Consider the following 20,357-nt stretch of genomic DNA (forward strand, 5'->3'; position numbering starts at 1 on the left):
ATAACCTTAATATGAATACTACAATAACCCTACAAAGAAATGTATTAAATCTGATCTATATTTCAAACAGTGAGCTTCTGTACATTATAGGTTTTGTATTCGGATGGTGTCGTGGTGACACTATTCCTAGTATTTATATTTTGTGTATGAAGTATTGACTACCTGTAGGCTTAAAAGGTGGCTGTAAGTAGTTTCATCGCTCAAATAGCGCATCTGCTGTGGCTTAAATCCATGTAAAGTATCACAGTGAACTCCAATAGTGACCAGTTTTAACAAGGATAAGTGTCAAAACATCCATTTAAACTTCTGAAGCCACTCCTGCAGCATAATTAGTCTCCATGTCCTTTCGTATGCTTAATATATTCGTAACACTCACTTAGCACTTGTTCTATCTCATATCCTTACTCACAACCTTCTTGAACTTGTAAGTATCGCGTCTGTTCATTCGTCTGAATTCCTATTGCAGTTTACAGTTTGGGTGTTAAGCACGTCACTCACTGGTTATTCCCTCTATAAGCAAAGTTATTTTGACCAATTGAAGAGTAACAGGTGGGAACTCTTATATGCCCAATCATGGATGTATTACTAGAGCTGGTTATAGCATGGTGAGTCAGCTTTGCTGCCGATTTGTCCCAGTGGCCAACTGCAGAACTGCAGCTCAAAAAGCATGATTTAAACTCCACTGTTAAAGACACGTTGCTGTATTCCCTTTGCATCGATGATATTGGATCTTTGATCATTGAATTGATATATTGATCCAGATCGATGGATCGTTACAGTCCCTAATGAGAAGGTGGGGCTTTTCTAATGTAGCCTACCATTTGCAAGGTGATTGTCATGTGATGGAGGCAGCCTAAGTCATTAGTACACGCAGTGTAAAGCCTGTACTGTTTTGAAAACCACGGCTAAGAATCCCTTCAATAGCCTACATATCTTCAATAGCCTACATATCTTCAATAGCCTACATATCTTCAATAGCCTACATATAGCCTATTTGCTGGATGAGCCGCTCTCATTGGAAGGAATTGGCGTCATCTTTCGAGCCTACAAGGGGGTTAGGTATTTAATACGCAAAAGACAGATTTTTTTGCTGGACTCACTTTAAAAACAAAACAAAAAATATCATATGCTAAAAAAACACAGAAGCCAAAAATAACTCTTTACATTCTTACAGTAAATGAGATCCAGTAGCATCCTCGATATTCCTCTTCAGCAGTGACATCAGGACAATGTCTTAATGAATGGCCGCCTTCAACATGATGGTTCTGCGTTTATATTTCTGTATTTGTGAGGGAATTTGGCAGAGTCAACGTATCGTGATGTTGATTGTCTGCTTGAGATGTTGAAACAGTTGGTTGAGGGCCTATATCATTCACAAGTTCCACAGTTACCGTTGGGGGTTTTAGAGGTTTTTCTTGATGATTCCGCTGCTTTAACCTTGGAGAGGGGCGCGGGGAAGGTCGTGGGGAATGTCGGGGAGAGGGCCTCATCTGCTTCTTGTGTTCGTAATCCTCAGCGCTGACCTCAGGCACCAGCACCTTTGCGGTGTGATTAAACAAGGTGTAATCCACCCTGTAGTTCCTCCTGCTGACCCTGATCATCTCCTGGAACAGTTGACCCCAGAGGATTTCAGCTGGAGTGTACGAGGTTCGGGTCTGATGCAGCATACCTGAGGAGTCGTCCGTGTACGTAAAAGACACCACCAGCTCAAAGTCTGCTTTCCGCAGATCTATCAAGCTCATATTGAACAAAGGGCTGCCAGGTTTGATCCTGTGGAAGACAGTGGTAGGTGTGACCAGAATGATTTCCCTCTGCTGGATGACCAAATCTTCGTATGTCACGTCCATTTTTCCTGTGGCATGCACCGTGGACCGGACAATCTGTGCGCGAGCCGTCCCCTCCACCAGGTGGTGCCTGCGGAAGTCCCCGACTCTCCAGGAGAGACACAAGTAACCATCACGAAGATTGATGACGGCCCAGTTGCTGAATCCCACCGTCTGCGCCCTCTTCCTGGCCGAGGCCATCTTGGCGACGACAATTCCGATGACAAACGTGTCGATGAAGCAGCTGATGACATCTTGTATAGTAACAATGATAATGGCAATCATACAGAACTCGGACATTCCTCTGGAACCGTAGCCAATGGTCGTTTGAGTTTCAAGTGAGAAGAGGAAAGCGGCTGTGAAGCTGCGCACCCCGTACATGCAGGGTTCACTTGTGTTTGTTCTTGTGTCACCGTTAGCGAGAGCGATGACCCAGTAGAGGATGCCGAAGAAAAGCCACGACAGGATGTAAGACAGGGCAAAGATCAGGAACATCACCCTCCATCTGATCTCCACCAAGGTGGTGAAGATGTCGGTAACAAACAGCAGCCACTCCTCGGGAACATGGCGAAACACAACATTACAGCTGCCTTCTTTACGTACGTAGCGGTATTTCTTTGGTTGAAGTTTGTTTTCAGTCTTCACAGTGACGTCAGCAATGGGGCTCACCGATGTATATTGTTTATGCATCTTCCAGAGTCTGTAGGGAAGATGGCAAAGAACAGTGAGCAATCGTATTGGTAAGTATAGGGCGTTATCAACACATTGACTTGAATCAACTGTGTAGGATTGTGTAGGATTGTATGTATTCATTGCTGTCTACTACCAATATGGTGCCATGGTTTAAAATCTCTAATTTCTACACATGATGGTTTTAAGTATCCATAAAGAAATAACCTCTTTTATAGTTTGATAATAAGATAACATATGAAGACCAGAACATACTCAGTCAACTCTCACATTGCAATGTTTTTCAAAGATTTAGATTTGGAAGGCCAAATATGATTCCCAATCTCTGTATTTCTAGCTTGGTGTCTCTCCTTTTAAGTATTAATACTTAATACTTTTAATCAATTAATAGCATTTGCCTGGTAACCAAGGTGTAAATCAATCCATGATCAGAATCCCACACCGGCAACTTTCAAACATTTGTCAAGTTGGACTAAGAGCTTTGTAATTTTGTTGTTTTGTAGGTCAACTGACCTAAAACATTGAGAGAATGCAGGTCATGGCGACAGCAGCAGACTGATGACTGCAAACTAGACCAAACGGTTACTGAAAGCTGCCTGATCTCTGACCTAAATGAGGATGTCGGGGTCCACATTTGTGACACAAATCTGACACAGAAATCCAGATGTAGTCATTGCTATTAATAAGCTTCTGCACAAATTCAGAGGAGCATTGTCGAAAACCCCATGTTATACGTTTTATTTTTTTCATTCATTTTATACCCCTTTTTAAAGCAACATGAAGCCGAAACCCGTCCTGCCCATTTTCCGACATTTTTTCTCCAGCTGCTAATGTTGGAGGAAACAATTAACAGCGGAGTCTTCCATGTATCAAAACCATTGGCTTATCACTGGAAATCTCCAACCTCTTGCTCTCCTTCCTTTGGCATGTAATATAAGTACATAATAAGCATAACGTTGTTGACAACAAGAACAGAAAGACGGGGAAAAAAAAATCATTGACTAGAGAAAACAAAATCTGTTCTGTTGCCCATTTTATAGTTTTTGTTTTTCACAGTTTTGGGTTTTACTTATACATTTGTTTTCTTTCATATTTCTTTTCCCACATTTTATGCAACTGTGCTACTGGAGTTTTACAAAATTCAGTTTGGGCCATAAAGGCCATAATGGAATAAGCACATTAAAAGTCAATGTTCTTCTGTTTTATCAGTGAAGCATTAGTTGATTAAAACAACAACAATTCTGTAAATGCATCAAATGGTGCAGGTACAGAGTATATTTTACACTTCAGCTCTACTTATAAAAAATCTGTTTAGTTTTGAGTGGTCTGTTGCTGTGCCACAGTAGGATGTCTTTTGCCCCAGTAACGTTAGAGTCTCTGTAAACATGCAACAATGTTTCCATGCAAAGGTTTGCTGTTGTCCAAAGCAATGGCCCAAGACCTCTTTTTTTTTTTTGGGTGGAGGTCAAAGAACTGTCAGAGGGCCAATAAAGGACGCACTACAGGACTGAACTGGTCTAAGTTAACAGGGCAAAAATGAATGTGGAAACTGGAATAGTGTCATGGTGCGATCACAGGCAAAGGAAGGATCAATCACAGCCAAACCACTGAGAGCATCCTCTACGCCCAAAACAAATGGGGTTTGAATCACCCCTATCTGACTGAGTGAACTGGGCTCCAGACACACACTCCACTTTCTGCTGGCTACAGCGAACATCCCCACTGCCAGACTCTGCAGCTCACTCCATGAGGTCATAGAAATAACGTCCTATTAGCTTTCCATAATCCCTTCCTAACTACCCTGATATGGACGGAAAGAGAAAAATGCTGCATCCTACTTGAAAACCACGAGGCGCTCAGTGACTGTAGCATTTATAGGTTATCAGTCTGTAATCAGACCTTTATATGACCTGCAGAGGCCTGTTTAAAGTGCAAAGACAAGCAGTTATCCTTACTTCTTCAGTAGTACTACACAAGTCTGTCAGAAAGTTGCTGCTTCATCCTGCTTCCACAACTTTGAATAGTTGTGTACATGTCAGTCTCATTTAAGTACAAAGCTGCAATGATTTAGCAACTATTTTCAAATTTCGACCAATTGTTTGAGTCATTTTTGTCTCTATGGATGGCAACGCAGTCGGTCGGTGAAACACTTTTGTCTACACTGAAATATACGTATATATATTTAATATAATAGCAACTGGATGAATTGCCATACAATTTTGCACACACATTCATGGTTGTCAGAGGATGAATTCTAATGACTTTCGGGATCCTCTTACTTTTCCTTTTGCGCCACCATGAGGTTGACTTTTGTGGTTTGGATTGAAGTATCTATTATATAACAATCATCATTATCTATATAACTATTGGATGTACTATCATGAAATGTGGTACACATGTATCTTCTCCCCTGGCCTGAATTGTAAACTTTTAGCACAATAATAATGTCAGAATTTCAGCTGTACTTTGGGTGTAGTGCTAATTAGCAAATCTTAGCTCACTAGTCCAACATGGTCAACATTATACATCAGTGTTGCCATTTTTAGTATTTTAACATTCTGGTTTTAGCATTTATCTCAAAATATGCTTTGCCTTATGCATTACCTAGTTCTAGCGTCTTTATGTTATTGTGAACTTTAATATCTTTTGGAATTTGGGGCATTTTTCTAAATTCTATGACGTATCATAAACCAAACGATGAATTGGTTTGAGGAAAATAAACAGATTAATTGATAATGAAGTTGGTTAGAGCCCTCCTGTTTTCTAATTGCTAATACATCAAATATAAAGACAGAAATATCGAAAACTTTGTTTTAGTAGATCATTAAATTGTTACTTGATATATTTTACTTAATAAAATAAATTGCAAAATTACGTATTTCATAATTAATTGTGGGAGCTACTGTTCATACAGTAGTTGTGCTGTAATTGTGTCTTCCTGCTCTGTAGAGTCGGGATAACAGCACGTAATGAAGATTAATGCTTAAACAGTCCATGTAGACTCAAACAAAGATGGTGAAAACGATGAATAAATAAATAAAGTCTGAGCTCTTCGAGTATCTTAACGGACGTAAAAGTGAAATTTCGGTTCCTCCCATCGTGCAGCATGTAGTCAGAAAGTAAAGTCAAAGACTCAATTAATCCACTATTAATTCTACATTTTTTAACGTGATGTAACTGTTGTCGAAGCATCTGGAGTATCGGGCCATGAAAGGACTTTTTAATCAACACTGAATGTTTTTTAAGTGGTTCAAGATACTGAGGAGGAATTTCCACCACTTGCAGTCGACTTAATACTACTGTAATACATGGGAATCTTTTCATTTTCAAAGAAGTGATGCTAAATCGTCAAGCTGAGCGCAAAAAAAATGTTGCTAATTAAGTCCTTTGCATTTTCACTGTATTGTGGTTTCACCCACTGAGCAGTACAGCAGCCCTGATGGTTCTGTGTTGTATTGACCCACTAGGTTGAGCTGTTTTCTTCACATTCACTCTGCCCATTTGTGGAGCTTATGACCTGAAACATGCAACTCTGTGTACAAAACAAGACATTACACAGAACAACCTCTTACAACCAAAACACATCCTGACCTTTGGCATAAAGTTTCCACTGCACTTTATACGAACAAAGCTGTGATACTTGATATTTTTGAGGTTTGGATCATTGTTTTTTTACAATAACAAGAGCGTCCTTTTGTATTCTAAACTTAGACTAAAGGTTCGTCATCCACTGCTGACAATCGAGGGATGAACTCCGGAAACAACTTAGGCAATTGGCATGTTTCCACTCCTGCTCGGCGTACTTACGACTCCATTACATGCTCACTTACTGCAAATGACATTGTGCCACCCATCTGTGGTTCACTAGAACAGAACAGTGTACACGGGTGGCTAGTCTTAGCTCTGCCCCGGGGCTTTCTGCCACCTTGAATGACCTTCAAAACCTCAACGCTGCGAAATATTTCCATCCTAAAAAGTCACTTAACCGCTCACTCACTTGTCGAATGAACCGTTTGGCAGCGATGTTGACACAACTCCATTTATTTTGGGAATATTTCAAATATGTCAAATTGTCAAAGTGTCAAATCTGACATTGATCTGCACTGGAAGTTCTCCTAATGTCCAAGAGTTTGTTTGAAATGCAGTTTACCAGTGAGAGTGCCATGAGACGTTTCTACATGAGCGAGTCAGGATTTGTGTCTGAAGGTTAATAGTTTATCCAAGCTTCAAAGGGCCAAGTGGACGAGAGCGCATGTTTGGTTTTAGTTTGTTTCATCAGAAATAGCTTAACGTTGCTTTTTAAAGAGGAAGAACCTGAAACTAGACACATGATTTAACTTTAGACGTTGATTATTCCTGTGAGTGTCCATTCTTCCTTTTCTGTTTGTATAGGGTTTATGTTTGATTTTAGACCTGCGTCACTGAATTTCAATGAGCCATTTGTTGTGCTATAACTGTCATGTCAGCAGTCAGTTTCTGATTTTACTTTGTGACTACGACTGTATGATTTTTCTTGAAGACCAACATGACCTTTTGGATTCCCATTCTTGCACAAGTCACTTTTTTTCTTAAAGACCAACAGTCTGATATGTATGAAACAGAGTTAGTCCTGTTGTGACAGCAGGGATGCCGCCTCACCCTCTTTGTACAACACACCTCTTCTATTTTTATCTAATTATATCAAACTTCAGATTTATTGTTCTCTCGGCAAAAACATCATCCAATGGTTGTTTTCCATATAGGCAATATAAACCTTTTTCTCTCGCATGACTCTGAATGTGATCAGATTTCATCGTGAAACCTGATCACAAACATTACTTATCACCTTGACCAAATCTTGTTTAGTTTTTTAAGCATTCTGGCATTGGATTACTTCTCTCTAAACTGAGGCTCAGGTTACCGATTGTTCTGCTGTCCACAGCCTTTACTTATTGCTTGCCTCAGATTCGTTTCAGCTCACCTTCAAACAACCAGCAACGTGTAATTGTAATATACAGTATGCATTTGGTGAAGTGGCCATGGTGGTTTATTATATTATATTATTATATAAGAACATGCAATCTTTTTCCCAGAGCATTTATTCTGAGTAAAAGTAAAATAAGCAGCTTTTTAGTATCCAAATACTGCAAAAGTGTAACACAAACAAAAGATTTCTCAGTAATCCTACCTTTTTTTTTTTTTGTAAAAAATAAATGCTGAAGCAGTCGCAGGATTTGTCTGTCGAAAAGCTCTCCGAGGGGCCGTACAGTAGCACAACAGTCACCTGCTGGAATGAGCCAGCCCACTTGTCACTGCAAAAACTTAAGAGTGACACCTCCCCTCAGCATCACATGGTATCATACAGACAGGTGAGTGTTTGTTTTTCTGAATGTGTTTCTCTGCAGGTTAACGTGAATATGCATGAGTGTGTGTTGTGGGTGAGTACACATACATGCAGGTGCTTATTAGGCCTTTGTGCATGCTTGCACTCTGTACTTTGTGATAGGAAACTTTTGTTTAAGCAATACAACATTTAAAACGGCAGTAAACTATTCAAAATGTCATACTAACTCCGATCCAATACGTACATATACCTAGATATTGCAATAATAATAAATGAGATTTAACCTACTAAATTTGGCACCCAACAAGATTCTTGACCCAAATACTGGAGATCCTGGTTCAAAACTATTAAGTTGACGAGCTCGAATTATTGATAAGATATAAATGACAGTTTAAATGGGATAATGCGAAGACGGAAAATAATGTGACACAATCAGCTAGATCGTTTTACTAGGAAGGACTCCATTTACAATGTTGCCATCACACCTGTATGCCCAAATAATATATAATTTTTCACATTCATATTCTAAGTTTCACTGCATACGTAAGATAAATGCTCTCACTGTAGGCTGCCGTAAAGGAGAGCAGCGCTGCAACACTATCAGCCTTAGGAGGACAAAACTTTACTTTACTTTTAAAATATGCGTGGATCTGCCCAGATACTGAAAACCTCATGTCTATTTAGAAATACACTATCGCCAAGCTTAATGGGTTGGTACTCCCAAATAATGAAACAACACTTTTTTCTGTATCACCCATTAGCAGTATTAAACCATGCAGATAGTGCTTGTTTTATTTGTCCAGTTTTTGAGGAATCCACCTCCGCCTCCATCACAGAACAAGAGGTAAATCAAATTTATTTTTGGTGTTAAAAGCATTGAAAAATTACATTAAACATGTTTTAAATTGTGAGAATGTGCTGCTTTTCTTTTTCTAAATTAACTGTCTTTGGGTTTTAGATGGTTGTAGAACAAAACAAAACCATTTGAAGACACCAGCTTCAAAATAAATGTTTTTGGCATTTTTTCTTTTTTTACTGCACATTTTTATAAACAAAACAATGAATAATTTAGTCAACTTTAGGTATCAGTTTCTGAATCCAAAAGAGAAAAAGTGAACAAGCTAATAGTTAGAGAAAGTTCAGATAAGTGTTACTGGTTCTAATAGACTTCATCAGTGTCAACATTACTACATTGTTAATATATGTGTTGATCTTTATGAATTTGATCTTCTCTTTCAGCTCATACACCTTTGTTCACAACACAAAATGACAAATTGGTGAACACTCTCCCTCCTTTGTGCCTCTTTTTCAAAGACTTGACCAAAAATCCCTTATTCCCAGCTTGAAACTCCTTAGAGAGCTTAACTCAAACACATCTCTCACTTAATAACTGTTTTGCAACCAAACTCTATTCATTGTCCCGAGCAAAAGAACCCTAACTCAGGTTTCAAATATGGAAATCTATTGACTGTCAGCCTGTGCTCGGCGTGGAGAAAAGGCTTGCAGGTCTTACATATTGTGATAACATGGGCTGTCTTTTTTATGTACCCACAAACAGATCTGGGATGATGGAAATGGGAGTCTGCTGTCAACATGACTTTTCCATCCTGGTGGTGTTGATGTTTATTGTGTGAATAGTGTGTAGATGACAGAGCTCCTGAGCAGGGTTGTGTAAAGGTGTTCTGTGCCTTTAACTATAGGCTGCCTGTCAATAAGTATTGTGCGGATTTGTTAGAGGTTGCAGTCTGAAATAGAAAATATAACTTGGTGTAATTGGAGGAAGATTTCAGTGTGGGTGTTGCAGTAAGATGCTTCTTTATGATAAAACCCTGTAACAACTCTTAGGAATAAGAAAACAAGCCAATAGAGTTCTGCAGGAACGAGTCCTAAAACCCGGGAATGAGTCAGCAATTTCCAGTTCCCTCGTCTTGAAGTCAAGAGGTTTTTTTTTAAATAGGTTTTTGGTTTTATTCTGTTGTTAACACAAGATTTGAACGTTCTGTTCCTCAACATAAAATAGGTCGGTAAATATCCCGCTCATGAATTTTGAAGCTTTTACGTGTCTTAAACAAACCGGTTGCTAACTAGTGGCTAAATGAGATTACTAAACATCATCACGCCAAACATTTAGCTTAGTGCTGGTGATGTGACTTACCTCAAAAATCCTTAAAGTGGTATTCATGAAGTAAGCTTATCGTGCTAAACAAAACGTTTAAGTATCATAAACTTTAGTTTGCCTCGGAGCTTATTTTCTGCTATAATCCAAAATGGAAGCTTGTCGAGTTAAATAAGTCATTAATGTTTAACCTCTGGGGACCATTAATGGTTAGTTAGATAGTTGTAGAAATCTCACTGGAACAAAATGTTGGACTGAGCATCAACCAGAATATTAAAGTCATGGTGCGAGTGTAGCGGAAAATCAGCCACATATTCAACCAGCTTTAACCACCGGGCGTGTTTGAGAGTTTGATGATATTTTGTGGGTCATTCAGTCAGTCATGAAACTTATGCTCCCTGGCTCCTGCAGCAGGAAAACGAAGTAATGCAAGCGATTTGACACCTTTGTAAAATCTGCAGACTAAGAGGGCAAGGCATATGAAATGACTCAATGGTTTTATTTTTCTAGTTGGAGCGCAGTGTGGGGTCCTCACAGTAAATTCCTCTGGGTGTCTAAGAGTATGTCTGAAAGAAAGCCAGTTTTTATGTTTATGAACCTCACTGCATTTTTTAAAAGTGAACAAATGTGTGTGTGTGTATGTGTGTGTCCATGTGTCCGTTTGTGTCTGTGCGCATGCAAGTGTTCAGAGTGCGCACAGTTGGTGGGTTAACGGGGGTCTCAGCAAAAAGTGGACCTATAACAAATCACCTCATTTCCAGGAAAAATAAATAATTTGTTCCCAATAAAAATGATCCACAAAAATACACGAGAACAGTGTTGAGCACAGTCAGAGCTCTGATCAAACGTTTCAGCTCAAAGCCAAAGCACAAAATTAAAGAGGCCAGAAAGATTGCAGGGTGTGAAACGCAGACACTGGCCGCTTTCTAAAAAGATCAGTCAGGATCAGTTGCATCACAGAAAAGGTGAACTGGGGTAGCGACCATTTTCAGTTTAAATGTAATTTAAATAAATCAAGTGAGGCACTGCTGTCTTGATAGAAAAATACATCTAACATGTGATTTAAATTTAGCATGAATAAATAAATAGCAACTCAAATATGATTTAACAATTTTATTACTGGGATCTTTCCGACTTTTAAATCTATTATTTTTAATAAATAATTAAAGGTTCTATATATGGCATTCAAATCATTATTACAGCAAACAACTGTTTACTTTGTAAAGGTATAGTGGAGTAATGTCTACCTGAGCGGAGAATGAGGTCCCTCTCCCTCCGTGTGTCTTTGTTTACTGAGCCGGTCCGGCCGTGTGTGCATGTGTGACGAGCTAATGGCCGCCGCTCTTATATGGCAGTTACTGCTGATAACACCGTCCCGACCCGCCGCGTTGTCGGGGGAAAGCTTAACGCCCACCCTCCGGTTCCCCCTCAGGTTAACACGGTTAGCTCCGTCAGCACTGTTGCCATTGTTTGCAGAGCTTTAGTGCTGCTAGCTCAGTTAGCTGTTAGCTGCTAGCAGCCAGCTCAGCTGTCTACATGTTGAGAGCTGTGTGGAGGCAATCCCTCAATCGTAGATATAATCTGAATTCCGTATAGAGATAATAAAGATGTAAAATATGATATGTATAAAAAACTTGCATTGATGTTATTGGATCTTTAATCAATGAATGGATAAATTAAATAGGGATGTCACCATACCAGAAATCTAGTAGTCTATACCAACACCAGTGAAATTCCGCGATTCTCGATACCCAATTTGATACCACAGTAAAAAACTAAAACAAAACAAAAAATCTCATGTCTCAGCACACGCTCCTTTATTACTGTTTGCATACCTTTTTTTGTTAGGAAGTTAAACAAGTCATATATCCCCCTCTAATATCTATTTTATGTTGCTGTGAAAATATCTCCTTCAAACAACTGTATTTATTCAAGCTTTTTCCAAAAACTACATTTTACAAGATTACATTTGAACACATGATAATAACGTTGTAATTTACCTTCACCCAATACTCATTTTTACTGAATAGGTGTGCCTATTAAACACTTACTCTTTGTGTAGCAGCCATATTAATGAATCAATCATATCTCTTCTTTTTAAATGTGTTTTAAGGAACTAAAATGTACATAGTGGGGGTGTTCTGTGCCGCTGAATTGCCATCTGTACCCACACCCGTCACTAGCAACACTTGCTCAATATATTCTTAGAGCATTTTGCCAGGGCCCACTGCCATGCTGGACCCCTGGCTGTCCACTCAGGAAGCCCTGGTGGTAATTCCGGACGTGTCCCTCTCACATATTTGTTTCCTGTGTGTGCGTGAGCATGTTTGTGTTTACGTGTTTCTACTTCTTGGCCATCTGTGCAGCGTGTGTGTGTATGTGTGCGAGAGATTGCATGCATGTAGTGTATATTCCTGCATTAGTAGGTTTGTGTGTTCAACATGAAATGATTCAGAGTGTATCTTCTCCTAAAAGGCAGAACAAGCAAACAAACAGCTTTGCAGTAGGAAGCTTATCGGCTGTTTAACAGCTGCTGGGGTTCGGTTCACTGCAGTTCAGCTGCCTGATAATGACTCTGAACAGCGCAGGGAACACTGTACTGAACACCCTGCCTCTAGTTTCACCTGGTTTACACCGGCCTACCTTTCATGTTCATTACACAGGATACCCTTCTTCCCTTCTCTGTACACTAAGATGACAAGGAACTGCACTAATTGTAGGATATGAAAGTAGACATATTTTGCCTTTATTGGATAATAGACAGCAGAGACAGACACACATTTACCTAAATAAGATATGGAACACAATGTCTTTCCTTTTATTTGGTTTTGAGCACATCTTCCACATCTGGGGTGGCATCCTATACTCTCTCTGGAGTTGGTTATGCTTTGAGCTAAGGCTGCAGCTATCGATTATTTCGAGTATTATACCAATTATTCCATAGATTAATCGAGTAATTGGTTAAGAAAAAGGCTATTTTTTATTTTTTAAGGAGCAATAGTAAATGTACAAAACAGAAAATAAGACTGAACAACTAATTGGTTTCCCTTTTAGAAGAATAAACCTTTTTATTGCTTAAATTGCACACAATAATAGTATCTTTCAAAACTAAACCCATTTAGTAAAAGTAAAAAAGGATTTTTAGTAATCAAGGTTTTATCGAGGAATCATTTCAGCCCTACATGGAGCCAGATCTATAAGTGTCACCCTGCTTGTCTTTGTTCTCTTTATTCCCTTCACCACTTATTCTCATGTGTGTTCGGGCCTTCTTTGGATTACAGAAGATGTAGGTTAGCCCTTGTTACTCGATTGTATGGGAAACAGCTGAAATTTCAAAATGCTATTGCTTAAATCTCAACGGTCTTGTGTAAGAGAACACACACACACACACACACACACACAAGTACAGACCAAAAAAAGCGATAAATCGGTCAGTAGGGAATTTCGTGCTCACTGCACTGGCCGGGGATCTGTGAGGTTCCAGTAATTTCCCTGTGTCTCTTGTTTCATTCAGAAGTAACTGCTATGCGTCGTGTGTGCGCGAGTTTATACGCATTCTTATGTCACGGCTCATGATGCTGTGATGTGACGCTAATCTAGCCGAGCACCACCAAGGGAAACATCTACTTTATACTGGCTCTCAACCGCACCAAGCCATTTGGCAAACTTTTCAGGTTTCCATCTTCACTCGTTGTCCCTCTCTTACTGCTTCTCAGCTCCTTCATGCATCTGTAATTTGTCTTACTTTTAATATTGCTTCTTTACACAAAAGAAGAAATAAAGCAACAAGATAATCACAGCGTTGCAGGCAGAGGCAACAATGGCCCTCGGAGAACATAATAAGTCCCATCACTGCAAACCTTTCCTGACCCAGTTGTTCCCCGGTTCAAACACTGTAGTCATTGTATATATGCAGTCTCATGTTACAGCTATTATTGCTTTAAGACATTAATTTGATCAGACAGACTCATTAAAGATTAAAAACATCATTAACCTATTTGGTTTTAATCACAGATGAAATGGTTTATAAACCCTGTTTATGGTGCCATGCTTAGAGTTTGGATCTATAAAATCAAGGTGTCTGAAACTTACCGACACACTAACAATTTCCTTCGTCTTATTTGTGCTGTTTACTGGCTATTATACAGGCAGCGTAAACAGCTTCTTAGGTACCTCAATAAAACCAGGCCTGTGATTACTCGACTCATACTATATCGTCAAAGAGGGCTACATTTGGAAGCAGGAACTACCACTACATCGTATTATGTCTTCACTGCTGACTCTGTTCTGATTTGGTGTTTCTTTTGTAACATATCGGCACCCTCTCTTGCACAATTATGTCTTTTCTAGTAGTTATCTAACATCCAGTCTTTGAGCTGTCAAACTGCATGTCTTTGACTGTGCTGAACAAAATGATTCAACCTCTTAGAATCTCTTGGAAATATATTTGTTTAAACTATCTCATTCCAGCTGCACTAAAAATATCATCGACTTCAAGCGTTGTTATGCGGTCGACACAAGTTTGGTTTGAACATCAACTACAAAATTTCCAATCAGATTGACAGCATTCTGCATGGCAAGTGTTCAGTTCTTAGCATGAGGTTGAGCTTGCTTATTTAGCCCTAAATTCATCCATAATCTCCATCAAGAAAGTCTTGGCTTCATTTGTGTGCTGAGATAAAAATAGTCTTCAACACAGCCAAAGAGTTTACTGTGAGGAAAACAGCTTTGATTAGCTTAATGAGAACTGAAGCTCATTCACAAACTAATGCTCAGAGAGGAGACACAGTCGACCACAAATGTATTCTTCAAACCTTTTGTGACACATAGATGCTCAATAATGTGTGACACAATCACTTACTTTTGCAAAGTCTTCAACTCCAAAAACTATAAAAAAGAAAAAGAAAAAAAGGTTCTGAGGCGAACAGTTCTGATGTTTTTTTTTATGGTATGTCTTAAAATTTAACAACTAAATACTAATGCCAAAATTTAAATCCTACCAAAAAAAACTACTCTTTGCTTGGAGTCCTTCATGGCTGTGTTCAGTGTTGTATTTCTTCTAAAAAGATACACTATGAGCCTGGACACTCTCATTGTACATTAAACATCACTTCAGAAATAACTGACCTGATGGCATGGGGGACAAAGTCCCATCCAACCACAGAACGCTGAATGAACACATTTTTGTAATCATTTGTTTTTTAAAACTTCTTCGTGAAGCACAAAGTGCTCATAAAACGTCACTCATGGCAGCTCTGAAATGAATCAGTCGGCTCAACTTTGTACCAGCTGCTAGTGCTGAATGATTTGAGAAACATGTCTAAACATGTCTCTTTTCTGACCAATATTGCATTGCAATGTGAACTGCAATAACTACCTGTATTTGTAGTGTTTTAAACAAGATGTGACTGCATCCAGCATTATCACAATTATTTCTTTGTACATGAAACTAGAAGGACACTCAGACCTCCGCCAAGACCACTGCCATAAGTGAAAAATACTGCGTGCATCTGACCCGTGATTCGAATCCGCTCTAAAATGTAATGGATTATTCCTTGGCCCATGCTACACCCTTTCACCAAGTTTCATAAAAAGTTGTTTTTCTTATTCCTGCTGACAAACAAACAAACAAACCTAACATAAGCTCCATGGTGGAGGTAACAATACAGTTGCTTGTTGTTTAAATATATTACATTGATGCTGCATAGTTATGGTATGGCATCGTCCAGTTATGGTAATAATGATAAACTGCTGTTAAGTCACATCTGATGACTCCAAATAAAGCTACCATTAATATTAGCTTTTGCGTCACTTGTCAGATGTGATATGGCTCCTTCTAAGATAAATTCTTGCAGAAGAAGAAAACCCAGCACTAGATTTCCTAACGGAGAAGACATTATGAAGCTTTGCTGCCACAGAATTTGTCATGCACCTCTGCACTGACCACACCAGTCTGGTGAAGTCACAGGGGAGGTTCTACATCATGTGAATGTAAATGCACATAGCATGAGAAAGACAAATTACCAGGTCAGTTTTCCTTTTTCCTCAATCTCCTTCTCTTTCTCTTTTTACTTCTACACACAGCTTTGGAAAATTCTCTGGAGTTTATTTGTAGATTGAAACAGTTGAGAATGGCTTGTAAGTGTTTCCAGCCATTTGGGTTTTTCCACGGTTTCCACTCACTTTTTAGTCTAGTCAGCACCATTAGTACATATACCTTTTTTGGTTGTCAACTACAGATCCTTCTGTGCTCATGCAGGCCTTTCATTATCGGATTGTAAAATTGCAAATAATGTCCACTATAACTAATTGTTGCCTCTCTAAGATGGCCACAGTGATGACAAATAGAAGGAACTGAGATAAAAACAGAAAATGGTTATTTGTTCTGGATAATGAGCAGCATCAAGAGCAGGATTAACAATTGGAGAGGATCTGACAAGAAGCACAGTAAAATGAGTTATTGTGGGACTAGAAGCATTAGGCAGCGGCATAACAAGCAAGAGAAACTCTGTGAACCCAGACAGCACCAGTCAAGTTCCAAACAGAATCAAAGGGAATATATCTTCCCATTCTGGAACAGCTGAAGTGGGTGTTGAGTCATTTGACTGAAAAGAGCATGAGGAAAATGTTGAGAAACTGTGCCTGTGTGAATACACGTCCCTCACGGGAATATTATTAAAGACTTTGCTGAAAGGCCTCTAGATTTATGAGCCATTGACAACTGATCTGCACCGAGATGCTCAGCTGTAGGAAAGAGGAGATGGATAAAACCACTGCAGCGCTGTCACTGAGTCCCTTGCCAGTGTGTGGTGGTCTGGCAGGAGTCGCCTGGGCTTGACCCGGGGCAGACCACAGGCCAGCACAGTACAGTAGACCACAGTAAGGAAAGCTGTTTTATAGTCACTTCCTCCTTATGTCACTCTTGAACTCTGGTTCTTGCCATGTCTCTTTTTTCATGATCTCCTTTCCTTCTCTGTATTAAAGCTGCACTCTGCTGCACCTGCAAGAGGTATATAAGTGTTATTTGGTGAGGCTCCATTTTAACCTGGAAAGTTTGTAACATGACTTATTTTTTAGCCCTTTGACCTACATCTATATGGTAAACCAGGGTGCCCACACTTTTTGGGCTTTCGAGCTACTTTAAAAATGACCAGATCCAAGTCATCTACCTGTATTAAAAATGCTGCGACACACTCGCGATCGACCGGTGGGGCACCCCTGTGGTAAACCATAGTAACCAGTGAGTCTAGCTTTCTCGGAAATTTACAGTTTTCTGTCATTAAGGCTGCAACTAATTATTATTTTCAGTATCAGTGAATCTGTTGATTTGATTTTTAGCCATAGTGGCATGGCTCTAGGGATTGCAATGTCGGTCAGTCCACCACTTTGGTCCAGACTGGAATAACTCTATGCGATGGATTCCCACTAAATTTTGGACAGACATTCATAGTCCCCAAAGGATGATTCCTACTGACATTGGTGATCCCTTGACTTTTTCTCAACCGCCACCGTGAGGTTGACATTTAGTTTAGAGTGAAATGTTCGGACAACTATTGATCGTTTGTAGTGAAATTTGCTACGTATATTCAGGGTCCGGATTTCCTCCGTGGCCGTGCTTTGCAACCAGCTCTAGATGGGATCTGAAAGGCCCGGGTTGAAGGAGGCTTCAGCCCTACAACCAAGCGTTTCGGACTTAGTGCTTCAACTCTTTGGTCATCTTTGATAAAGTTCAGTTGATATATTTTTTTTGTATCAGTTTGTATCAGTAGTCCCATGTAAACATGTCCACTTGATCATGGAAAGGAGCCTCAGGCATGGCCCGGATGGGGCTTCATTCTGAACACTGCTGGTTCCTCCAGCTGGCCCTACATCCTCAACAGCATCACACACTCTGCCCCACCTGTGACAATAAACAGCTTTATTACCTCCTCCCGTCCACTGACGCCATTTATTGCTTTCACTGGGATCATTTTGGGGACAGATCCAACCACAAATGTACTACATGCATTTACACCAACCCCCCTAAAGCCGACCCAGTAAACAGAGTGGCATACATTTAAGGTTATATGGAATTTAAGCAATGTTTGCTATTTATTAGACCATGGCTTGAGCTTTTTCATTGATTCATACATATGATTTGCTCATTTTATCTAATTTGGCTTAGTCACTTTATCAAACATCCTTTTGTGCGGAGTCTTAGACCTGTAACCCAAGTCAAGGTAATACTGCTGAATGAAGTCATAAAGCATTTGATGGTAACAGCCGCAGGATAGTTTGATACCACCTTTCTTCCCCCCAATACCCCAATATTGAGAGTCCTGACGACACTGATTCCAATCTGATATTTACATATGAAAACAGGCAACTGCTGCTGTAGTTACCACATTATATGTGATGGTATGTTTGTCCGTAGTTTGTGTTTGATTGTAACTTTCTTATTTTTATATATCTGATAACTGATACAGGGTTAGGATTAACCCATAATCATCATAACCTGCGATGCAGTGTGAGTTTTCACCATACATCAGGTCGTCCCAAACGGCGCTCTCCGGGTTTGAGAAGTGAAGCCCATTGTATCGAAGTCTATGAGAAAATGAAAGTTAATTGTAAAATTTTGGTCTCGTAAAAATCTCTTGCTCAGCGTTGTTAGTTCAATTGTTCAATTGTAGTTAGCTTTACCCTCTTGTGTCACTTCTGGTTCCAAAAAGCCAAGACGGCGACGGCCAAAATGCCAAACTCAAGGCTTCAAAACAGTAGTCCACAAACTAATCTGTGACCTTCGGTGGCTTCACTTCTTTATACAATCTATGGTTCTCCATAAATACACACACAGACAGCCTCTCATGTAAAGTTCAGTAGAACGTTTAGTTCATTGAGAAGTAAATGAATGGTCAGACAGATTAATTGATCTCAGATGTGTGAATGGTTCCAGTCCTGGTGAGAAAGAAAGTTTTTGCTCTCTCTCTTTTACAGCTTCTGGCTTATTCGTACATATATATATATATATATATATATATATATATATATATATATATATATATATTTATATTTGTGTTTTTTGTGGGGCCATATTCTGCCCAGTCCTCATAACTCCTCTAAGTCACACATACTCATTAAAGTGATTGATTGGCTGCTCAGGGCTTTGCTTTTTCCACCACTTTATTTACCTGTTTTGGAGCGCATTCGGGCTTACACTAGTGGTTGGTAACATGATCTTTTCTTTTCCGTTGAAGAATTTATATGACATATGTCACTGTGTACTGTAGTTTGAGTAACGTGTTCTGATTGCCCACCTACTCTTTTCCGGGGGCAGTGTAAAAGACGGCTCTGTAGGTTAAGGAGTGTTAAAGAGCCACACACATAGTTTTCCTAAGCTGTAAATTTTATGGATAATTTCTGATGTTGTTACAGATTTAACCCCCCCCCCCCAACTAAGCACCACAGCTGCAGGTAATTACTCACTCACCCGTCTTACTCTACCTCTACTTGTTCACTCTCTGTGTCTCTTCGTGTCTCTCTGACTCAGTGGCCTTTGAGTCATTCGGATGATGAGAAAGTGACCAACATGTATCTACTGACATGGAGATATTGAGACACTAAAGGGAAGAGCAGAAATTCAACACCAGCGTTGAATTTGAACAGAAACACTCTTCAGAACAGTAAGCAACCTTTGACTTGTGGTCAGAGTAACGTACCTTCGTGGAGTACTCTAGTTAAGCAGTATTTGACATGCATTAAGCGATTGACTAAACTGTTGTTGGGTAAGAATTCTTCCGTACTTACACGTGCTATTTTGAGACAAGTATGGCAAAATGCAGTGAACTATGAGTACTGGGATGGTGTACTCATAATTCTCAAAAAGTTGATTGTGGAATGCTGGACACTTCTCTGTGTTTGACCACTAAATATCAATTTAGGCTACTTTTGATCATCATAAGTTTATTGGGTTAATGTAGCAGTCTGTAATGATTTGGTACCGCGAACGTTAGCTAGCTGTAATCGTAATTTCCGGTAAATTCAAAACAGGCGTGTTCAATTTGAGGCAAAGCTAATGTTGGCAAACTAGGCTCACTAACAAACACAAACTTTGCTGTGGACACTGGAGGTCATCCCACCGTTGAATGCTAAACGGACAGACAACTTAAATTGTTAATGGTTGATAGCTAATGTTATGCGTAGATACATTTGTAGGATATACGTACAGTATGACGTTTTCCAGTTAGTAGTGCATCATGAAAGTTGACTGCGTGTCTTTCTTTCAACAATGCCTCGGAGTTATGACCCCAGAGACTGGAGGCTTAGACACTCCAAAAATGTGTTAACGTGAAAAGAAAAAAAATATGCACAATAGCGGAAGTATCATTTTTTTCCCACAAAAATAGAACAGAATTCGAAGTGCTGTTCG

The 20,357-nt window shown here is 39.5% G+C and overlaps 1 protein-coding gene across 1 annotated transcript in view; it reads right to left on the bottom strand.

Moving 5' to 3' along the window:
- Positions 1-1,271: 1,271 nt before the first annotated feature.
- kcnj16a (potassium inwardly rectifying channel subfamily J member 16a) overlaps positions 1,272-20,357 on the bottom strand; it is a 56,292-nt gene continuing 37,206 nt past the window's right edge. Inside the window, exon 2 of the mRNA XM_029456749.1 lies at positions 1,272-2,523. Coding sequence (XP_029312609.1) covers positions 1,272-2,513 — 1,242 coding nt within the window. The 5' untranslated portion in view covers positions 2,514-2,523. The remainder of the gene's footprint in view (positions 2,524-20,357) is intronic.

Source organism: Cottoperca gobio, chromosome 19 (assembly GCF_900634415.1).
Source record: "Cottoperca gobio chromosome 19, fCotGob3.1, whole genome shotgun sequence".
Taxonomy (NCBI): Eukaryota; Metazoa; Chordata; class Actinopteri; order Perciformes; family Bovichtidae; genus Cottoperca; species Cottoperca gobio.